We start from the raw sequence: 23527 nt of genomic DNA on the forward strand, positions 1-23527 counted from the left end.
CTGTGCCAAATGTCATTAAATGCTATGCTACCAAAGCCTTTCTTACAGTACATAGTACATGCCAGCGACCCCTCCTGTGGTGCGGGACGTCTATCTTCCAAAGATTGTCTGTCACTGCAGAAAAATGCCCTAAAGCAGGCAGACAATTTCCCAGGCATATCAAAGTTCCGGTGTTACCTGGTTAAATAATTGTGCTCGTGAGTACAATACTCCAAATTCAAATTTGTCAGGGTTAAATTAAGAATCGGGACACGGTTCACCTGACCAAAGAACTGGGAGGCCCGATCGGGTTACTAAGGACAATGCAAAGGACCCACGTGTCTGGTGATTTTCGGCAAATTTACCCACCTCAAATATATGGACCCTCGTCAAGACGTCGTCTCGGGCTACAGCTCACCGTCCAGTTCTCGTCTTAGAGTGGCCGGTTCTTTTGGCACCGTCCGATCCCGGTCCGATAGCCGAGCCAACCTTCAACGAGATGAAGTCAATCTTGAGGGTCCCTATTCGGGCGCCATCTGTGGAATCAGAAAAAATACAATATTACGGCTGTTACACCGAGCAAAGGAAAATACACACTGAACAGTATTCAACAAAGTACACAAATAGCCATTTGGCCGTGAATACATCACAGAGACCACCAGCAGTGTTCAATGTGAGCAGTGAGAGAATTTCCTAGCTGGACATCGACAAATTTATACAATTTGTAAAATGATGTCCAGCCCCTTACAGGTTAATCATGCACTGGGCTAGGGTCACGCCAGGTTCACTTTCCTAATTTACATATCTCGTGCATGCGGTTTACTTTTTCAATACATTTACTAACACACTCCATTATTCTTTAATTTAACATTTACATTCTTTAGATATTGTTTTAATACAGACCAAACAATGTTTCGCATATTATATTCAGATAGCATTACTGTTCTTGTATACTTGTAGTTTAACATTGCTAATTCAAGTAATCCCCTGCTCCCGAGGTCAACAAAGGACAAGGTCTACATGACCCTAACATGTAGCCTGAGGGCAGGTTGAACATTAACTCCCCTACAGAGGTTGTAGAGGTTAAGGCAAGAACAAGGACACACGAGACGGCCATTTTAGATTACAGGGTGACTTTGTATAAAACCCCAAAATGGCGGTTTCTAACCTAAAATGGAGGCTTGATTCAAGATGGCGGCTTGCATCAATTTCTAAGGTCAAGACCTTGCCGCAGAGAGTTATTTGCGTACAATTTTAAGCAACTTGGCGTAGGCCAATATACATACAAATCGTTTGTAATAAGAGGCATAATTTAATATCCGGTTTGACACCATGCAAGAGGGGAGTACGCTCAAACGGAGACGCGTGGTAAACCAGTGTGGATTCCGAGCAATGGTGCAACCCATATATCACCCATAGGTTGCAGATACGGAAATGGCTGTCTTGCAAACTATGTGGGCCCGATTCATGGAGTATTTGCCCGGATCAAAGTGAATTTGCACTGCTGAAAAGTGACTTTGCACTGCCCACATAACCCCTGATTCATGGAACCGTGCAAAGTGTATTTTTTCAGTGCAAAGTCTGGGCAAAGTCAGTGCATAGTCATTTTTGCAGTACAAAATGACTTTGCCCGGAGTTTGCCTGGCAAAAATCCACTTTGCACGGTTCCATGAGTCAGTGGTTATGTCTGCATTGCAAAGTCACTTTTCAGCAGGGCAAATTCACTTTGATCCGGGCAAATATTCCATGAATCGGGCCCACGGAGTTTGCAAGACAGTCATTTCCAAATCTGCAACCCATGGGTGATATATGGGTTGCACCATTGCTCGGAACCCGCACCGGTTTACCACGCGTCTCAGTTTGAGCGTACTCCCCTCTTGCATGGGATGTACTTCGATAGAAGAGAGTCATTTTGAACCGGGCAAATATTCCATGAATCGGACCCTGTGTATGTTTGTTTGCCATGAAGGAGTGCAATGCCCCTTGCTCTGACTCAAACGTAGGCAATGTCTGTCAAGGCTTTACACGCTACAACGACGTTAAGAGTCAATAAAGTCATCAAAGGATCAATCGATCAGCTCGTGGAATACCAAGCAAGAAGCATGCAACACGTTCATGGACCCCTTTTGCCCTTCCACGGAATGCCAGCTAAGTAATGTATTGCCGCCATCTGTTCATATTTTCTTCAATAGCAGCAAAGTTCTTTTTAGTAAGTTGCTGGAGAAACAAGACCAGGCTCCATACGTAAAGCCTCTACTGGAGTGGAAGACGGCAGACCCAAATTACGCCTCCACAGTTTGCCCTGAAGAGTATCCAAGCAGTGCATTCGCTTATCTGTGAATGTTTCAAGCCCATGCAGTATGGCCGGGACTATGCTATTTGTGTACCTTTTAAACATTTCCTCCACAGAGTGACCTTCTTAGAGATGACATAGTGTATCCTCGAAGATAACGTAGGAGCTACCAATGTGCCTAAGTACATATAAGTTGTTGCCCTCTCCATGAAAGCCCACTTAGCTTCCAAATAAAAATGCTGGCAAGCCGGTTACTTTCCACAATCATAATCCTAGATTTAGCACTATTTATTAAGGTGTTAAGCCCCCGTTCCAAGGGCTGGAACAGGGTTTAACGGCCCGGCAGCCCAAATGATTGGCCCAACCGAAGTGATGGCAGATAACGAGGGTCCGGCCCGTTAACCCCTGTACCAGCCCTTGCAACGGGGGCTTAAGGCTATTAGAACCCAGGACTGTCAAGCGGTAACCTGGGGTGCTAAAAAAAAAGGATTTTCCTTCACTCAATGGGGCACCACAGGTGGAGGAGGGTGGAGCTCCATATGGAGTCCCTCTTCCCTTTCCATGGCAGCCAGCTGGAGCCAGGAAGAAGTAGCGGGTGTGGCAGTGAGTGCCGCCGCAGCCGAAATAAGGTGAGTGGGGGAGGGAAGGGTTTAAAAAGAAAAAGGAGGGATGAGGGTAAGGGGAAGATGGCGGTGGGGGGAGCCGGCCATCAGGCTGGCTGGAATGCAGGCTTTTATCGGCGGTTGAAGCTCCCATTCCTAGCCACCTAATTGGCTGGCTCCCCCACCCAGGGTACTAATTTCACATAGTTCTCCTTAAAACAGTAAGGGAGCACTGCAAAGCAATAGGGGTTGAAACAAACAGCACTATGTCGTCTACACAGGACAACCAGGTGATCTTTGTGCTGGCATTGTTCAGAGGGTAATTATTACAAAAGGCCAAAGCGTCTCCCATAGCTGCAATGTATACATTGAATAGCTGCAGAGCCACCATGAAGCCTTGCTTAAGGCCATCGTAGGTAGGCTCATACCGGCTTAAATGGCCCTGCATATTTCACCTAACTGCCACTGAAGTTTGCACATGAAATTGGATGATTAAATTAAGGAATCACAAATGTATGCCCATTTAGCCATCATATCACAGAGTCTATCCCGAGCCACTCGATCGACTGCATGCAGAGCGACGTGGAGGAGCATAATGCAGTACGAATGCCGCTGTGAACAGTCCAGATGTGGCTTGTGCTCCTTCCCCTATGGGACCCTGTTTGTTGAAGGGAAAGAATTGTTTTTTCTTTAATCCATTTATGTAGTTCCTCTAAAAGAATAGTGCAAAAGAGCTTCCACGGGGCGTCCAGCACCGCCAAGAGTCTGTAGTTCGCTGGATCGTCCCTGGGGCCCTTTTTGTTTACAAGTTCTAATATGGACTCCCTCCACGATAGATGAATAATCGCACCCCGTAATACCCTCTGATATAGTTTGAGCAGTATCCTTGCCCAAAACGTGGCTTCCCTTTGATGACAAGGCCATCAGGGCCGGGAACCGTAGAGGATTGAAGCCTGTAAATCTTGGCCAGTATACCCTCAAAGGTCAGACAGAGGTCATAATCCCTCTTCCTGAGTGTAACTGATTAATTAATTGGCCTCTTTCTTACCATGAACAGTCGTTCTATATGACACCCATTCATCGCCACTAATAGGATTAACTTCATCCTTAGACCTATTATGTTGGAATATGCTCAACTCCCTCCAGAATGACGTACTGTCCTGCTGCCTAAGTGGCCGAGACATGGTTAACCAGTGGAGTGCATGAGTAGAGCATCTATGTGTGCACAGCCAGTTCCTATATCTTGTGTGCAATGAGTCAATCTGCTCCCTCCCACTTTGCTCAGTCATATGCCCAGTCCTGAGTGACCTCAGGATAAATATATACCATAGGAATCTGACTGATATCATTGCTCTTATTTAGTGTATGTGCGCTCTGAGCACGTTCGGGTCGCTCAGTGTAGTGAAGTACTCATTCATCTCAGTGTTCGTTTTAGTGACAATAATCCCCCCCTCCCATGGTCTACCTGTTGGCCCCTTTATAGCAACCTTAAAACCATCTATAGTGATGGTGGAGGTGAGCCAGGTCTCCTGGAGGGCAAGTATATCTGCGCGCAACAATTTATTGCGCCCTTCTTTGTCATTCAAAATGCACCTCTATGTCAGTGGTAGTCAAACTTTTTAATGCTGAGCCCGCATTGAGTAAAAATGTTGTTGCCGAGCCCCCCACCAGTCCCGTAGTTTGAAGACCACTGGGCTTCAGCCCCCCTCAATATCTCATCCCACTTAAAGCACTGTGATTCCTCCTACCCCAACAATGGATACTACACTGGGACCCAGAGACAGAGACTCCATCCAGACTTGATAGCGCCCTCTCCTCCCACCCCCACATGCAAGACCCCCTTCTGTAACTATTAGTAAGATAAGAACTGCACGCAGGCTTGGACTGGCTATAGGGCAATAGGGCAGGGCTCAAACCCAAAACACAAAATGCTGATGTGGGCCAGTTTTTTGGGTCAAAGTGGGCCACTATTACTCCACCATGTAGCTAGTAGTTTTGACCATTGTTACTGAAGAAATATTCTTTAAAAAGCACAATTTGTATCACATTTTATCAAAAAACTCCCCCTTGGGTACTACTCAAACAGTGTCACAAAAGGAATGAATTTCCATTTGCAACTGTTGGCCATTTTTTCATTGGTCCCAGAGACATTCTTATGCCCCAGTCCGACCCCACGAAAACACATGGCACGATTCTGATCACCACATCCTCTTCCTGGTCTAATCAGTGAGTGCCTCTGGTGGTTTGATGCTTTCTCCCCATGTAGGGATGTGTGTGTGTTTGTCACAGCGTTTGTCTTCTGTGCAAGTTGATGTCAGTGCCCATGTACCCGGCAAGCTCGAGATCCGGATGAGAGATAGATGCGCCCCTGGCCCTTGCTGAAGGCCAGTGGCGTACCAAGCAGGGGCAGGGTGGGCATGCTGCTCCTCGCAGAGGCTCTTTGGAGAGCCAGGCCGGGACATTTGTCAATCGGACACCTCTCCCGTTTCGCACCTCAATGAGGGTGCCCAACGGGAAAGGTGTCCCACGGCAGAACAATGTGTGGCGAGCAATTCCTGCTCAGGACACCTTACCCTTTCCGAACTGAAGAAGTGTTCTGCTGCCAGGACCAGGGACGTCATTTCACCAAAATGCCAGGGGTAGCAGAAGTGACATCACACGACCCTTGACCCCCTGATGACATCACAGGAAGTGATGTCATTTGACCCCACCCCGGAGTAATATCGCGGGAAGCGATGGAACACAACCTTTCACCCGTTGACAAAACAGGAAGTGGCATCACATAGCATTGTACACTACGAAAAATATGGTTACGATATCACTATAATGTGATGTACATTTCATACAAGAATGGATCGCCATTTGTATCGTTAAGATCAGTGTGTATAGGCCCATATTTCCAAATTACTGTGAATGCAAGCAGACGTCCATGACCAAATGATAATGATGTATTATGTAGCACTTATGCTTAAGCGTTTTATATAGAAAAAATATCCACCCAATATCACCCAACCTGTGTTGGTACTCATTTATCGACCTCAGAAGGATGAAAGGCTGAGTTGAGGCATTTAAGAACAGATTAAATCAGTGACTCACCCCCTGAAGTGTGCCTGAAATAAACCTTTAATGAGTCTAGCAATTATTGTATAGAATTCCAGAAAGACACATTATTTGGTATTCCTATTCTTTCTTATTTAGGGTCAGTGCTGAAAGTGTTAGACTTGTGGCACTTCTGTTCTTATTTTTCTTCTTTTTTTTAAAAAGGCTTGAACAAGAAAGCCAGCCACCCCAGAAGTAAAGAGCCTCATGGTGCTGGCCACAGCCCAGGAGCCTGCATTAAAAAAAATAACGTTTTTTTTTTTAGAGGTCGCAAGGGAGACCTCAGAGGTCGCAGTTGCGACCTCTGGCGACCCCTGAATGACGTCCCTGGCCAGGACAATGTCCCAAGGAGCTCCCGGCAGCAGATGGGCTCTCACGTTGCTCTGTGTCAACAGAGCAGTACAATGTGAGCATTCGGCACTGTTGGGTGGGAGGGGGGAGACTCTTAGTGGGGACTTTTGTCCCTTCAGCTTTAGAAATGGGAATGAGAGGGAACGATCAGAAGTTAGAAGGATGCATAATGCTGCATGCTTTATGAAATAATGACTATGGCTTTAAAAGCCAAGGGGGATTTGTTAGGCTCACATTAATATCCATGATACCATTGTGACTTTGCATGCAGGATGGGGAGAATAAAACTAAAGCCATACTCTTATTTGTCAACATATTTCTATGACAATATACATAGTGTATCGTTAGTTTACTATGAAAGGCTAGTTTATTATGTAATGTGGTTTGCTTTCAAGGCATTGCTATAAAGTATTATTTAAGCACATGAAATGTAAAGAAAAACCTTAATAAATATCCAGATCAACTAAACCTGGGAAGATGTGCTCAGTTGCTTAAATTGCCCACATCCGGTTTCACCATTTGACTAAAGTGTGTGATCCTGCGCAAATCATTTAATCGCACTGTGTCTTATCCGCAGCTCTCTAAGTGATTCACTTCATAGCTTAAGTTAATAAATCATACTGTTATTTAAAAAAAAAATCCTAATGACTATAGACTTGCTCCATATATAATAATAGTGCAATTTAGGTATTTTGCACCACAGTTATTTGCCACTTGGCTTACTTATGGCAACTTATTCTAAAGTCACTTCCATGGTGCCTCCAAGTATCAAAGACGGATGATGCTCCTTGCAATGTCCCTTTCTGTGAAGTAATTCTGTTGGTGCAATCCATATGCAAATTAGAAGGTTTGCATGTATTTTGCCCCAGAGCGCCTGGACAGAGCGCTAATAGACGAGTTTCCTGCATCTGTAATGATTCTGCTGTGTTGTCTTTTTGTGCCGTGCTGAAATGCCATGTGCCACTATTGTTACCAAAAAAGTAGATTGGGGCAGGTGGTTTGAGGGCGCGAATGAGACCGTATGGAATTGCACGCACTGCATTGAGGGTGGGGGGGGGGTAGCAGGGCCACCTTTGCAATGCTGGATACTCCCCTGCTGAAGGCGCAGTGCGCTGCAGCGCCCCAGTGGGGCATAATGACCCGGTTTCGAGCCCCGAGGTCTAACCAAGCGTCTCTCTCTCTCTCCCCCCGTCCCCCTCTCACACAGGCGAGCAGCTGCCATGCCTTTTGGCTGCATCGGCGTCCGGGAAGAGAAGAGCTACAACAGCGTCTCAGACATCACCGACAAGTACGAGATCGGACAGCTGCTGCGAGCGTAAGTGACAGCGGAGGAGCAGCGCCACCTGCTGGGCAGAGCCGGGCACGGGCGCGGTGGGTGGGCCGGCAGTGGGCGAGTGGCGGGGGGAAAGGCAAGGCGGGAGGAAGCAAACATCCGAGGGAGGTGAGGGAAAGAAAGAAGAAAAGGAAGAAAGAAAAAGAAAGAAAAAGATGAGGGAAGAAAGACGAGGGAAAGAGAGAGGAAGGGAGGGAGACAGGAGGTAGCGGGAAGGCAGGGAGGAAAATATCGAGGGGACAAAAAAAGAAATAGAGAAGGAATAAATGAGAGAATGGTATACATGATGGACACAAGGGGTGAAGCAAAGGAGGAGGGAGAAAGGGAAAGCGGTGAAGGGAGCAGGGAACAGAGAAAGTACGGGCGTGCGCAATTGTTCACTTTGTGTAGCTAGGTGAAGCGTAGGTACCTCACGCCTTCCAGAGACCCCCGTGGCTCACACGTTTAGAAGCGTCAGGCCAGTTGCGCGTTCACTTCCCAACAACTCTGCACAAGTTTGGAGAAATAACTAGATGTCCAGCCCCATTTGTATCTATTGCCTGACAACGACTGAAAAGGAAATCATTCTTCAATGCAATCCGCATTAAAGTAAAGGAAACAGACAACCAGAAATGTAATGGGTGTTAACAGTGAAACAGGGTGCAAACGGGAGCGCCATTTTTAAAGGTATAGTGACTCAATGGGGCGGCTCCGACTGGAACTCTCAGACCCTCTGCATTTAGTTCAGAGGTCTGCAACCTGCAACCCTGCAGATATTTTGGGCACATATTCCCGTGATCCTTCACCATTGACAATGCTGGGCAGGGCTGGTGAAGATACCCCAGGTGCAAGTCCTTGAGAGCGTTGCCAGGCAACCCGTGGTGCTGGGTCTGCAATGCAGAGCTTGTGGAGTACACCTTGATTGGCGAGTTCTCGTGACGAAGCAGATTTTTCCCGGCTTCTGGTACTTGATTTGCTAGCCTGAAAATGTTCAATACAACTTCCGCGCAAGCACCAAGACACCATCTCACGTTTACGGACTGGACGCAGTGACATTTGCCTCGCCCAGTCGAAAGAGTGAATTGTGTGGTCGGTCGTTACTCAACAGGAGAGCTGGAGCCGTTCACTCCCGATAGCTACGATAGTTCCTCCTCAAAGAATTCTATGCAACGCGTTGGCACTAAACTGCCAATGAGGGTTCTTCGTCCCAATCATTCTTTCTCAGCTGGTTCTTTCTCAATGTCTCCTAAAGTCCCAATGACTCCTTCTCTGGGGGGTATTGGCCAATAGCTCCCAGAGAATGAAGGAGTCCTCATCAGAAGCAGTCCACCCTACCTCTTGGAGTCCTACAGTCTAATTGGACGGTTCTTTCCCAATGTCTCCTAAAGTCCCAATGACCCCTTCTCTAGGGGGTATTGGCCAATAGCTCCCAGACAATGAAGGCGTCCTCGTCAGAAGCAGTCCACCCTACTTCTTGGAGTCCTACTGTCTAATTGGACGGTTCTTTCCCAATGTCTCCTAAAGTCCCAATGACCCCTTCTCTAGGGGGTATTGGCCAATAGCTCCCAGACAATGAAGGCGTCCTCGTCAGAAGCAGTCCACCCTAGCTCTTGGAGTCCTACTGTCTAATTGGACAGTTCTTTCCCAATGTCTCCTAAAGTCCCAATGACTCCTTCTCTGGGGGGTATTGGCCAATAGCTCCCAGAGAATGAAGGAGTCCTCATCAGAAGCAGTCCACCCTACCTCTTGGAGTCCTACAGTCTAATTGGACGGTTCTTTCCCAATGTCTCCTAAAGTCCCAATGACCCCTTCTCTAGGGGGTATTGGCCAATAGCTCCCAGACAATGAAGGCGTCCTCGTCAGAAGCAGTCCACCCTACCTCTTGGAGTCCTAAGTCTAATTGGAAGGCTATTTGCCAATGTCTCTCAAAGTTCCATTGACTCCTTCCTGGACAGTTCATACCCATTGTCGTCTGATGTCCCAATGACTTATTTTCAGAGTCTTCCTGCACATTGTTTCCTAAATCCCCCAATGACTCCTTCTTGGAAGCTTCTTACCCTTTGTCTCTCAAAGTCCCAGGAGCTCTTTCTCAAAGGGTGTGTTACCCATAGTCCCCTAAAGTCCTTATGATTCACTCTCAGAGAGTACCTGGCCATTGTCTCCTGGATTCCTAATGGCTCCCCTGAATGTTCTTAACGTTTGTCTCATAAAGTCCTAAAGATTCTGTCTCAGTGGGCTCTTCCCCTTGACTCCTCACATCCTTATGACTCCTCATTGGGTTATTACCATGGCTCTTCCTAGTTTCTAATCCCTCATTTACACAAGGTTGCCATTAGCACCCAGGAGGAGACATAGATGAGGCCCAATGCCATTCAGGGTTCTCAAAATGTGGGTCTTACACCATGGTATCAACCTGCCTTCAACGCCCCCTGAGCAGTAGGAAGCTTTCATTTTGCAACACGTGCTCTGCACAGCGCCATCTTTCACACCCTCCCACCACATTTCCCCTCACTGCCTCGCTGCTGCCTCCACTGCACCCTTGCAATCCGCTTACCTCCTCCTGCCTCATGGCTGCTGTGCTGTGCTGTGCTTGCTGCTAGCCCGGGTTAATTGCCTCTCCCATCCTGCTGCAGTGGCCACTAAGGAAAGTGAGAAGGGACTATAAGTAGTTTCCTTCTACCTTTTTCCATTGCATCCGATTTTGAAAATGTTTCATCATTAATTTGCAATGACTCCTCAAAAAATTCGTATCCCTTTCATACAAATAACCCTCCTTAGAGTACTCTTACCCATTGTTTCCTAAACCATGAATGACTCCTTTCTCAGGGTTTTCTTATCCATTGACTCATAAAGGCCAAAATACTCCTCCTCAGCGGGTTCTTACCCATGCATCTTAAATACCGAATTGCTCCTCCTTTTGGGTGTTATTACCCATGCCTCCCAACGTCCAAATGACTCTTTCCCAGGGTGTTACTGACCATTTCATTTTAAAGTACGAATGCATCCTTCTTTTGTGAGTTACCACCACTATCTCACAAGTATCCACTGTCCCCTAATGTCCCAAAGACTCCTTCTGGGAGGGATCCCGGGGGCGGGCATGGGGAGGGGGGGGGTAATTTCTCATTATCTTCAAAAGTCCCAATGACTGCTTATTGGATTTTTTTGATCAATTGTCTTCTAAAGTCCCACATGACTCATTCCCATAGGTTTCCTGCCCATTGTTCCCTAAAGCCCCAATTTCTCATTCACAAGGTGTCTTGCCCTATGTCTTTTAAAGCTCAGTGACTGCATCTATGACAGTTCTTACCTGTTGTCAGAAACAGACTTAATGACTACTTCCTACTGGGGTTTTACCGATTGTCTCATGACGTCCACCAGACTCCTTCTCACAGGGTTCTTACTTACTGGGCCTCATTACGAGCATGGCGGTAGCCGTGCCTGTATGGCAGGCACAGCTACCGCCATGCTCGCTACTGGCACCGCCTCCCGCGAATGGGCACTTACCGGCCCATTACGAGTTGAAAGGGCCGGTAATTGCCCATTTGCGGGAGGCGGTAATGCCGGGCTCTCGATCCCCATTCTACCCCATAGGGCACAATGGTCTTCGGGAGCATGGTTGCACCAGTACCGTTGATAACGATACCAGTGCAATCACGAGTCTCCCTCGCGGGTGCCGCACAGCCCACCAGGGAAGACCTGGCGGGCTGTCACGGACCCGTGCGGTAAACTCGGAATAAGGCGGTACGGTATGGACGGTGCCGCTGCCATACCGGCACCATCCATACCCTACTGCCAGCGTCGTAATGAGGCCCACTGTCTCTTAAAGCACCAATGACTCCTTCTCTGAAGCATCTTACTCTCTCTCAACGCACCAATGACTCCTTCTCTGATGGTTCTTACTCTCTCTCAAGGCACCAATGACTCCTTCTCTGATGGTTCTTACTCTCTCTCAACGCACCAATGACTCCTTCTCTGATGGTTCTTACTCTCTCTCAAAGCACCAATGACTCCTTCTCTGATGGTTCTTACTCTCTCTTAAAGCACCAATGACTCCTTCTCTGAAGCATCTTACTCTCTCTCAAAGCACCAATGACTCCTTCTCTGAAGCATCTTACTCTCTCTCAAAGCACCAATGACTCCTTCTCTGAAGCATCTTACTCTCTCTCAAAGCACCAATGACTCCTTCTCTGAAGCATCTTACTCTCTCTCAACGCACCAATGACTCCTTCTCTGATGGTTCTTACTCTCTCTCAAAGCACCAATGACTCCTTCTCTGAAGCATCTTACTCTCTCTCTAAAAGCACCAATGACTCCTTCTCTGAAGCATCTTAGTCTCTCTAAACGCAGCAATGGCTCCTTCTCTGATGGTTCTTACTCTCTCTCAAAGCACCAGTGACTCCTTCGCTGATGGTTCTTACACTCTCTCAAGGCACCAATGACTCCTTCTCTGATGGTTCTTACTCTCTCTCAAGGCACCAATGACTCCTTCTCTGATGGTTCTTACTCTCTCTCAAGGCACCAATGACTCCTTCTCTGATGGTTCTTACTCTCTCTCAAGGCACCAATGACTCCTTCTCTGATGGTTCTTACTCTCTCTCAAGGCACCAATGACTCCTTCTCTGATGGTTCTTACTTACTGTCTCTTAAAGTACCAATGACTCCTTCTCAGAGGGTTGTTACCCATTGTCTCCTAAACGCTCCATCATACAACCAAGAGGATTCTCTCTCTTTGTGACCTAATATCATAGTGACTCTTATTGTTAGTGTTCTTGCTCATGGTCTCCTAAAGTCATAATAACTTTCTTAGTTGACTCTTGATCACGCGTTCTACTAAATTCATAACCATAGCTGCTGCACACTTGTGTGTCCATTCATACTTAAATTCTAACACACACCTTCTGAGGTTGTTTTATTCTTTGACACCTAAAATCGTTCTGATAATGAGGACAGTGTGGCCTATTGGCACCTAAAATCTTAATGATAACTTCTGAAAAATATGCATGCAAATTGCATCCTGAATTTTTAAAGGTGCCTCCTGCAGTTTTACCACCCAGTTTTCACTAAAATCTTAATGGCAACTTCTAATGATGTACTTTCCCATTGCTTTAGAATATTTGCCGACCCATTCTGGGAATGTTTGTACCCTTATTCTTCAAAAGCTTTAATGATTTCTTCGGAGGATTTGCATTCTGTTTTTTTATTATCAAGTTTTATGTCAAGTCCCCTTAAGGCTACGTGGGAAACTTTATTGATGCCAGGAGGCTGCCTGTCTATTTAATCATGAGGGTCTAGTGGCCCTTCATGAGAAGGAGGATACTCCTTTAGCTCCTGAGGTCACGTTTTTTTAATCTGAAAAGGTTTTTCACAAATGATTCATGAGGTTCTCATGGCAATTGCAATTGTACCTTTTCTTTATGATTCCTGAAGTACCAATGGTAAATTCTAACATGGTTTCTTGACAGATTTCACATGAGTTCATTAAAGAAGGATTGGCATAAATTGATCATGTCATATTTGTTTGCGACGGAATTGACCATAGTCCTTTCTTCCGTGAACCCAATTTTGCCAGGGACAAAATCATACCAATCCATCCCCTTTTCCTCCCCCAATGCACCCCCTCTCCCTCCCCAAATACATCACCACCTCTGTCCCCCCTACTTGCCTTTCACTGTCCGCTTTCCATCTGACCCTGCCGCGTCAGTTCCGTACTTGTAACGCGGGTCAGAACTGACGCAGCAGGATCCCTTACTCTGTTTTTTGTATGGAACCGTATGGCGCATTTGACCACATTTCTGGTTGTAAGATCATTTCGTACACCCTAAATTCGGTCAAGTGGGCCATACAGTAAAAAATATTCTGTCAAATTGGCCAATATCATAAAGAACAGATATTATGGCTTGGGTGCATTGACGAGGAATATGTTAAAGGCACAGGAATAGAGGTGGAGAGGGAAGTAAAGAACGAGAGGAAGTTCAGGCAGTTAGTTGATGATTATGATGGTAATCATTACAGCAGAAAATCAACTTCATGGTTAGTAATACACTCACTCACTTTGTGCTACCTGCCTACAATAAACACACTCAGCGGTGTTCCAGAACAATTATACATCAATATCAAAGGAGCGCCCATACTATAAATGGTGTTTATACCAATAGCTTAAAATGAAATCAGGTGGGTTGAAGACATTTGGGTGTAAGGAAAGACATGATATTGCTATAATGCAGTACACTAGTCTCTGGCATCTTTAAAACATAGTGCATGAACTTAATTTTCAGTGCATGTTCCAAAGTCATGCATCTACAGCAATGCAATGTACTGGTCTCCTGTATATGTGACCTTGTAGCCTTTTACAGGAGGGCTGGAAGCTGTGCTAACAGTGATATGTTATCCTTTAGCCAATTAGTTCCAAGCTTGAAATGTATTGCACCTACCATTGCCAGAATGGATTCGATGAAAAGATACACTTTAGTCAAACATGAAGTACATTGTTTTTAGTGAGCTAGTCAGAGGCTAAGAGACTACCTACCATGCTGTGTGCTGCAGTGTTTGTCAGGCAGCGAGTCAAATGCATTCCAAGGAAATCAAAGAGTTCCCTCAAGACGTTGCTTACTTCACACATGACCTGTAGTCCAAACAAACCAATACAAGAGCATGCTATTCAGTGGTGCCAAAGGCGCCAATGGAATCCAGAATTAAAAATGTGCATCTTTAAAGATGAGCAAAAGAAATAGTATGGTTAGATAACCTGTGAAAGTGAGGCAATCAGAGGCCCATTTATAGAGTTAATGTTGCGTTAAGGCAGGGTGAACTGAGATGTTCAACTGTAGGCAGAGAAAGCATTGGCAGCAGTATAGTGTTCCGGGGAGGAGCCAAGATTGTCAATACATGGATCCACCTTCCAGCAGGGCAGAGGCTAAATTACTTGAAGAATTGAAAAAGGCCTGCAACAGGGAATACATGGTGACTATGGCATAAGGAAAGGTTCAAAGTAGATTGTGTGGTGTTTCAGAGTGTTTTAAACTACACTGCATAGATGGATCTGGAGGTCCATATCTGTCCTCAATGTCTTTGTGTCTGGTATTCGAAGATTGCTGAGTGTATCTCTCTGGCGTTGTTGCCTTTATTTTGGTTGCAATTTTGTTAGACTTGAGGAAGGCCAAATTGCATGAAAAACGCGACCATAATCATGAAGGCCAATGGGGAGATAAGGAGTTCACCATCCATGGTAGACAATATAGGCAAGTTTGTTTATGCCGTGAAATTTAGTAGGTTGGTCGAGGGAAAGTCTCAAGTGACTTCCTATCTTCTAAATGTGTGAGGAAGCACCTTCTCATCTGGTGAGAACAGAATCAGAAGCCTTCATGGAGAAGGCCACACAACCGACTCTTCCGGTAACATAAGGGACACATTTTGAGAAGCTACTGACCGAAGCCCTGTGGTCAAAGGTGCTGTCCATTTTGAGAAGGTGGCTGTTACCTCCCAACCTCCCATCTTGGTAGCGTTAGACGTCCATTTTGAGAAAACCACTACTCTCTTCTCACTTCAGAACTTCGAGGTCATCTTCAGATTTTACTTCACCACCTTGTAAAGCAGACAAAATCTAGATTTTTTATCCTTAGCTTTTCAAAACTCTGATGTCTTTTGTCCTTTCTTTTTCCCCTTCTCTGCAGGAAGGAGTTCTGCGAGATCTGCTTGGCCCGGGAAAAACAAACAGACCGGCTGTTCGTCTGCAAGAAATTTCTGAAGAAAGATGGCAGGAAGGTCAGGCGGGCGGCCAAAAACGAGATAATGATTCTTAAAATGTAGGTAGCTGACCTCTGATGCACTCTCCTCCTTTTCTAGCGGTGGGTGGGAAGGCTCTGGAATGTGAAGTCCAGCTTTGAGGTTGATCAATATTGTACGTTATTCGAATGTATTCGTTTTTTGGTCACAAACACGGCTCCAGGTCAGACGTTAACAGGCTCGACATTAACTCCCTGCATTTAAAGTTGGGAGTCAAAGGATTTTATTGTGTGTCTATAGGCAATTTTTATTCTTGGCAGGTTTTTCATCCATACTTTCTTTGTAACTTGCTGTCCATAATGATAAGCCAGCAACAATGGTACTGCGCCCTCTTGTGTTATGGGGCTACTGGAGGAGTCCTCACATGATAAATTTGCTGCTTGATTGGGATATGCCTGATTGAAACAGATGGCGGTGACCTGTACTGAAGCAACGGCTCTTTCCTAATGCTATTAATAAATTCCCATCTGCTCGGGAAGGCCACCAAAGTGATATCTGGTGGTCGGCTGCCCTACGTTGCTGATAGGTAGGGTTGGCGAAGCTGACCTATTCCTATCAACTGCAGTCAAGATGCCAGAGAGGGTGTATACCTTATTTTCGCCACTTTTGGTAATTGCTGACACATCACGTAATTATAGGTGGCTATTACAATGACTTCTGGTTTAAGCACAGACTTGAGAACCAATGTCATGATATCGTCGCGTTCTGATGACGTCATATGCGTAACTCGTTTCTTATCTTCGAGTTTATTGTTAAAAGCAGAACACTTGAGTGAGTATGGCGGTTGCATGACTATGTTGCTCGTTATCTGGAGCAAAGTGCTTATTCTACACAGAACAGGTAAGCACACACACACTGTTTTTGTGAGTGTTTTCACAGGCAGATGGTTGGTTTACTCATCTCCGACCTCGGCCATGCAGACTTTTGAGCTCCTTCTTACTAACGTACCACAACTCAGGTAATCCTTTCCGCCCTTGCCTTACCTTACACAGCGCTTCAGTTCCAAGTACTCCACCCCGACATACAAGGCGCTAGTCATTATTTTTGTATTGTTTTTTCAGTAGCTTCATCTCTTTAGATTTAGCTTCTGATTGTTTTTGTGTCAGAAACAAATACTGGCTGATAGTCATGGAGGTTACATGAAACTTTAATGAGGCTATTACCTTGTGTGTGTTCTCTGTAAATAGGGTTTGGTGCATTGGAATGGATCGGAGTTGAAAGCCCGAGATCCAAATGTTCGAGGGAGAAAAGAACGAAGATTTGTTTTTCCAGAAATAAACTTTGGTCTTTTCTTCCCTGAACATTTCTGACTTTACCCCTCTCAGCCCCCACGACCCCCACATCCCCCCCCACCCCTACTTACCTTGCGGCCGCCGACTCGCAGTGTCCCTGCAACGCCGGTTCCCTTTCACTACTGTGATGGAGAACCGGCGACACAGGCCCTTTCCTTTTTTTTTTCTTTTTTTTGGTGGCTATTTGGGCTGGCTGCGGGGGACACCCCCACTCACAATATAGTGAGCAAGGGTGCAGCGGACACCCCCTGCAGCCCCCAGCACCAAATGCGTGATTTGGTTGAACTTTTCGGCCACTCTGAATTTTCGGTCAATTTGGACGTTTCCCTTTGGAATACAAGTACGCACAATTGACAACACAAATGTATTATATACAGTCATCGTCAAATGGATATGATTGAAAAAAGGAAATGTCGTACCCTATTTACAGAACTAGCCCTGATGATTGACTTTAGTCCGAAATGCATCGGCTTCTGGCTCTGCTTCTTCCATATCAGGGATGGCTATATGCACACTATTAAAGACTGCCAGCAAGAAGATCCAAGGAAACGATTGTGTAATTTTGTCATAATGTCTGTCATGAATGCAGTAGTTTCACTAAACAGGGTGGTCTCCAGATCTGGTGATAGATGTCATCAATGCAGCCCTACTGACACCTATCAACTGATTCCATGGCTCTTGCATGTCTGAAGCCTGCTCCCGGTCCCAAAATATGTTTCTGGCTTCGAGAGACTACTGGAGTTGCTGTGTCGCCTCGTGTTCCGGCATCTTGCTTGTGTACAAGTGGCTTCTTGTGGATGAGGTTGGCTCAGTGAAGAATGGGGTGACAAGGATGTGTTTTGGGGCTCGGCAATCACTGTGCTCTGGAGGATGGAGGTATTCATCAACTCTGTAATGTTTGGTGAAAGTCTGCTCGGGAATTCTGTTGTGCCGAATTTCTGAACTGTTCCCTGGGTGAGATAGGCACCTTGATCTTGGGGGGCTAATTCGCCTTCACCGGTTGTGCCCCGTGAGTGAAAGACAAAAAGAGCCATGTTCTTGAAGCTCTAGCGTGGATTGTGAAGGGTCGATCTCAGTGGTTATGGAGGTGGTATGAGAGATCTTGTCGACTTGACGCAATCAACGGGCATCCTCATAATGTTGCACAGGTGCCACACTGGTATTTTTTTAGACTCTGCCGATCTGTCGCTTACAAAAATATTCTGAAAAAAGCTCTCGTGTTGGGTTGGCTGCTTCACTGTTAATGTCAAGTTCTGCAGGAATTCCAAGCCGATGCAGACAGTCCTCCACACCTCTTCTAAAAGCACTAATTAACACAAGGTGTCTCATTGCGAGTTACTGTTACTGCCACGCGCTCGGGCAGTAAACCTGCTGGATTATGAGTAGAGTAACAGCGAAGTTAGTCCCCATTTTTGGAGAGCATAGGACCATGTGGGGCCTTTGGTGGTATTTCCTCCACATTACCTCCAACCTTGTAATTTGATGGTCCATGAAAAGAGGCAGCAATTCCCAGTGGGGTAACACAGAATGTGGGGGCTCCCTGCAAGCCCTGCCGAGGGCACCCCCCATCGCCACTGGGCCCCCCGCTGGGCATGGGCAGCATGTGGCCCCCCACACTGCAGGGGCTGCGAGGGCCCCTGTTACACCAGTGGCAATTCTGTGACTGCCACATTCTTTCCTGTGCTGCTAAATGTGGAGTGAGACGAAGGTATTGATAGGAGCAATGAGTGACAGGTAGGGAAGAAAACCTGGCCAGAGGATTGGAGATCACACAGACCTCTAGCTAAGTCAGTAGAATGGAAGATCTGAAGGGAAGCCTATATGCACTTTTTAATGTGAAATTGAAATGCAATGAGGGACAACAGGACTAGAAATCCAGAAGAGGATAGAAGGGAACACTCACACTAGGGAAAAAGCGGGAAAGGCAAAACACAGTCACCCAAACCCCCTCCAAACGCAGCAACAAGGGGACATTGCGAAAAGGTATTTCAGAGGCAGCACGTTAGCTGTGTCCACCTGAAGAACAACGGCCTCAGAAAGAATGCTCCAAGAGACTGTGGCTCAAGGACACCTGCCCAGAGAGTCGGGCGAAGTCCAAGGTCAATGAGAACGCACTGCAGCCCCTCGAACGATTTAAGCCAGACATTGGTCGCATTGGCTCCTGGTTAAGCACGAATACAGGACTTCTGAAATTCAGAAATATCTCATCAACGGCGGCCCAGGTCCCTTTCTTCAGAGAACTGATTAGGGTAAGATCTGATCGCCTCCTGGTCCAGCCCGGCTGGCTGAAGGTTTGCTTGGAATGTCTAAATGAAATGATATAGGCGAGTATCGCGACCATGGGAAGTGTTGTGTCAGCCCAGGAGGTGCTTGGCAGTGGTTTGTACATGCTGGCCCAGGTCAAGGAACTCCTCCAGGAAGGAGATCTGGCCCTGTCCATGGGAAAGGACAGAGACAGCTACTGAGTCATTTTGGTTTGACGTGCGTCATTTAGTAGGGTACCGACAAGCCTTTTGTAGGCAACTTGAAGAGCTAGATTCCTAGGTACTTCCTTTTGCATATTGTAGACGCTGCCATCCCACCTCACTTGGATATCGTATTCTTGAGACATAATTTTATAATTTGGTTGCACCAGTTCATCTTGAATAGTGGGCGAGCTGTAAGAGATACGTTTTGTTGCCAAGGAGGTGGAACCCTTCTGTATCAATAACAGTAGGTTGCATATTTTCTTTTTTGCTGCCAGGTTATTGATTATGTTATGTGTTACTACGATTGACATCGATTGATGCAGGCGAGGCAGTGCTGTTGGTCATACTGTGCCTGTCTGCCATGCTTGATACAGTCAGCCATTCCATCCTGCTGTACCCTTTGTCCACAGTAGTCCACATGGCCTGCAGCGCTTACCAGTTGCTTTGCTCCTTTCTGGAAGACCGGTAGCAAAGGGTACCGTTGTGCTGATGCTGATCTGAAGCAACCCTGTTGACTTGCGGGTTTCCTCAAGGGTCACCTCTAGCCTCAATCCTTTTTGACACCTACTTGGCTCCACTCCTTCAGAAGCTCCAAACTTTGCTTTCAGTTTACGCGTGAACGATCTGTGAAGTAGTGGTGGGTAAACCAGTTTGGGGATAACCCAAACCAACCCAATCTCTGGTAGTTCGACATCCCGTGAGCTTCTGAGTTTTTTTCCAGAAATTTGTATCTACGTATGGGATTTACAAAATATGTACATAGTTTTCAAGCAAGAGAGTGCTGTACATAGGGAACACACCCAGTGGATTACAAGTAAGAATGGCAGAGGTTCTGGGATCTATGGAGTGAGCAGGGGAAATGTGGCATTGGTAAAATAATGGGGTCCTTCAAGGTGTGCCAGGCTGATGCCATTCCCCACAGGGCCATATGCATTTCTCTCCTCACTGATTGGGGTGGGGCGGCTCACAAGGGAAGACATGGGGAGAAGTGCAGGAGGGGAGAGCATGTGGATGCTTTGGTGGGGTAGCAGAAGCTTGTCCGGATTTATTTCATTGTCTAAGAGGGCTATCTGGAGGAAATTGGCAGAGTATGCCAAATTTCGAAATCTTCCTACGAACCCATTATACGAAGACCTAGGTATAGATATGTGGCATCACTTTGCTGCGTCCATAATTGACTTTAAAAAATGTATGGCCGCTACTTTGAACTTGATAAGGTCTTCTGACAAAGTGCGGCCCGGGAGACCAGCGGTCACAAAAAAGGCGCTATTTATGTTTGACTGGGCCGATACAGTCGATTCTTTAGGTGTGTATTCCACGTAAAAGGAATATGCTAGTTTCCCAAGAACAAGAGGAGCCTTGCCCAAATATATCTACTTATTCCCAAGGTTTGTTTGGTGTACATTCGTTTTCGTTTGAACCAACTTCCCACTTTGGAGCGCAAGGGAAAGTGGGACAAGTGTTTGCAAGTGGCTCACTGTAGGTTCTGTAATGATGAAAGCACACCAGATACCACCAGACATCTAGCTCTATATTGCTCTGGGGTGGCAGACCTAAGACATTTCCATCTTGGCCCACATGCTTCAAACGAGCTATTTTGGTCTACATTGATGTGGGGCAGTGGAGTGGCACTGGTTGACTTTTTACAGAAAATTCTTGAAAAATGGATGATTTGTAACATTAGTAATGTACTGTTTTGGAACACAATGGAATATTTATGTGTGATACCTTTTTATTGTATACATTGTGAACTGTATTTGTGAACGGTTTATTTTATAAGCCAATAGCACAATAAAAAAAAAGAAGCAGCTTGTTTGAGCAACCCAAAAGTGACCTGCAAATATTCACGGCTCACCTAACCGTTGACTCAATAGGGTTTGACCGTTATTACTGGGTAGTTCGTATGGGTACACTGGTGCGAACACGATTTCAGAAATCACAATCCATGTGAATGTTTTCAGCAAGTGATAACATGCTCGCAGTTTTGTCCAAGTGAGCATCAGAGCAGAGGGTTCTAGAGGCAGAGGAGAACGAGGTGAGTTCTAACAGAGCACTGCTCACTCTGAGTAAAGGCCACTTACCCTCCATAACATTCCAACATTGCCCCTTTCAGAGGCAAGTGATGATCCTCACTCTCTCTCCGTCATCATTGTCACAATTCACTTCAGTTCTAGGGTCGGCATTGGGTGATTCCACGAATTACGCCAGGCCGGCAGAACGGCACATAGAGACATACGTGCACCGCTGGGTGGGCCCAGTCAACTGTCCTAACGGAGGGATCAGCATACAACTCAGAGCCTGGAGGAAAATCTTCAATTTTATTAAACAACACAACAGTGCTAAGGGATAAGGTTGGACTGCAAATCAAAACCTTCTTGAGGACTGTAGACCAGCCATTTTTCCCTCACTACTCAAGGCTCCTCTTTTTGGTGGCCAAGAAAGTTACTCAGTGCCCTCAGGGCATGAAGTGCCCTGGTGCCTCTTTCTTGGGTTCAGTGAAAAAAAACGTGCCTTTTTGTCAAACTTATCAGAATGTCACTCTTCGCTAGATTAGTCACGACCACCAGCTATGTTTTGCAAGGCCCTTGGATGGGGACCAGTCGTCAGACTTCTTGGGATCTTAGTTATGGTTGCTCCGAGCCTGTATATTGGCAAGCCCATTCCTCTTGGTGCCAGTGGCAGACTCTGCAACTGTCTCTCAACAGAAGTATTTTGGTTGCAACATTTCCACCAGGCTTGGGAACCTCCTCCTCCTTCTGAACTATTTCCCTTTCCTCCTTCCACTCCAATGACTTATCCTTCATCCCTTTCTCCTCAATGATGTGCATTGCTCTGTTGCTCTCTCCTCGACTCTTGGCTTTCCTCCATTCCAGCTCTCTCTCTCACTAGAACTGGTTCTTCATCTCTCTCCTGCATCTGTTCTCATCTTTTGCTTCCTCGCCTCTCTCACCATGTCTTCCTTATGTTCCTTTCCCTCCTGTTAATCTCCCTCTTTGTTCAACACGTCCATTCCACGCCAGGCTTTTGCTTCCACATCCTTTCCCTTAGATAGTTCCTCCGTCCTCCCCTCTTGATGATGTTCCTCCTCCCTTAACTCCTATCCTCTCCTTATTTTCACGCCCATCTCCTCTCCCCTCCTGATCTCTTCTTATCTCTTAAATGTTATCACCTTCCTCTCCTCCTCCTCTTTCCTCCACCTCCTCTCTCCTAGGTCTCATTCGCTCCACCTCTCCTTGATGTCCTCTCTTCCCACTCACCTCTTCCCCCACCGCACCACCTTTGGTGCCGCCACCTCCTGTGACCCTCCGATCTCTTTGCCGACTGACACGCAATCTTGAACTCCCTACAAGACCTTCTAGATCACACATCGCCTCCTGTGGGCAGACACCTTTTATACCATTGTGGGTTCACCTACGACTCCAATAATTGTATGAAAAACTTGAGTGGGCCTCTTTGACTGTATGAATATGTGGATTGGTCTTTTGGCAACAAAGCAGTTAATTAGAAAGCCGATTCCACTTGCCTGCCATGCTTGAGGGCGGTTCTGCTCTTGGGCACAGAATGATGGGGCATCTTCATAAACGTGAGGGTGGGACCTGTCACCTGGCAATCAAGGAATTGCTCAAGTGATGGATATCTCTTGCCATACTTTGGCCCAATTTGCTGTTCTCACTTCCCAGGAGCCATGTCCCTGTTGGGCATTCACTTATTACATTCCCCTGGATGGTGAGCAAGGTATTGGGGCACTGGTAATCCTGAGGGCCTTTGATGTTGCTGAGGGTTCTGCTGTGTTCTAAGACTTCTAGCCTGGTGATGGATTGTGGGGGCTGGGGATCAATCATGTAACTCCACCAGGCCCAACATCTTTAAGCAGGGTGGGGGCACTAGCCTCCCATGGTCCCCCAGTCACATCTCCCAACCTCAAACATGGGATTTCATCACAGAGCACAGTAGCTCCCTTGCACCACCCTTTACAGGCATCACATCATGCACTTGAGAACAGTTCAGTGCACAATCTTCCGCCTGCCACTAGAGCAGACAGGCAAACCCCCATGCGGCACAAAACAGCAGTCTTAATACATCAGGCTGAAATTACAGTGCCATGTCAGCCCATAGTCAAGCAAAAAAATAAGCAAAAGGTTTGAACTGTAAAAATAATAGCATGTGGACAGGACACAATTAATATAATCGAGGAAGCACATTAAGGAACTTTGCACATTAGCTGTTGCTGTGGCCCCTAGACCTCCATGCCTCCGGAGAAACCAGCATGGGTAAGCAACATGATTTTGCCCAGTCACCCTCACCATTGCTGCTCACACACACAACTTTGAACAATCTGGCTGCCCATG

The 23527-nt window shown here is 46.4% G+C and overlaps 1 protein-coding gene across 1 annotated transcript in view; it reads left to right on the top strand.

The window, feature by feature from the left end:
- The first annotated feature begins 7544 nt into the window (after positions 1–7544).
- The window catches only part of LOC138569484 (caM kinase-like vesicle-associated protein), a 618938-nt gene continuing 602955 nt past the window's right edge, over positions 7545–23527 (top strand). The window contains exons 1-2 of the mRNA XM_069647487.1: positions 7545–7639; positions 15307–15438. Coding sequence (XP_069503588.1) covers positions 7545–7639; positions 15307–15438 — 227 coding nt within the window. The remainder of the gene's footprint in view (positions 7640–15306; positions 15439–23527) is intronic.

Source organism: Ambystoma mexicanum, chromosome 2q (assembly GCF_040938575.1).
Source record: "Ambystoma mexicanum isolate Mex_15411 chromosome 2q, UKY_AmexF1_1, whole genome shotgun sequence".
NCBI lineage: Eukaryota > Metazoa > Chordata > Amphibia > Caudata > Ambystomatidae > Ambystoma > Ambystoma mexicanum.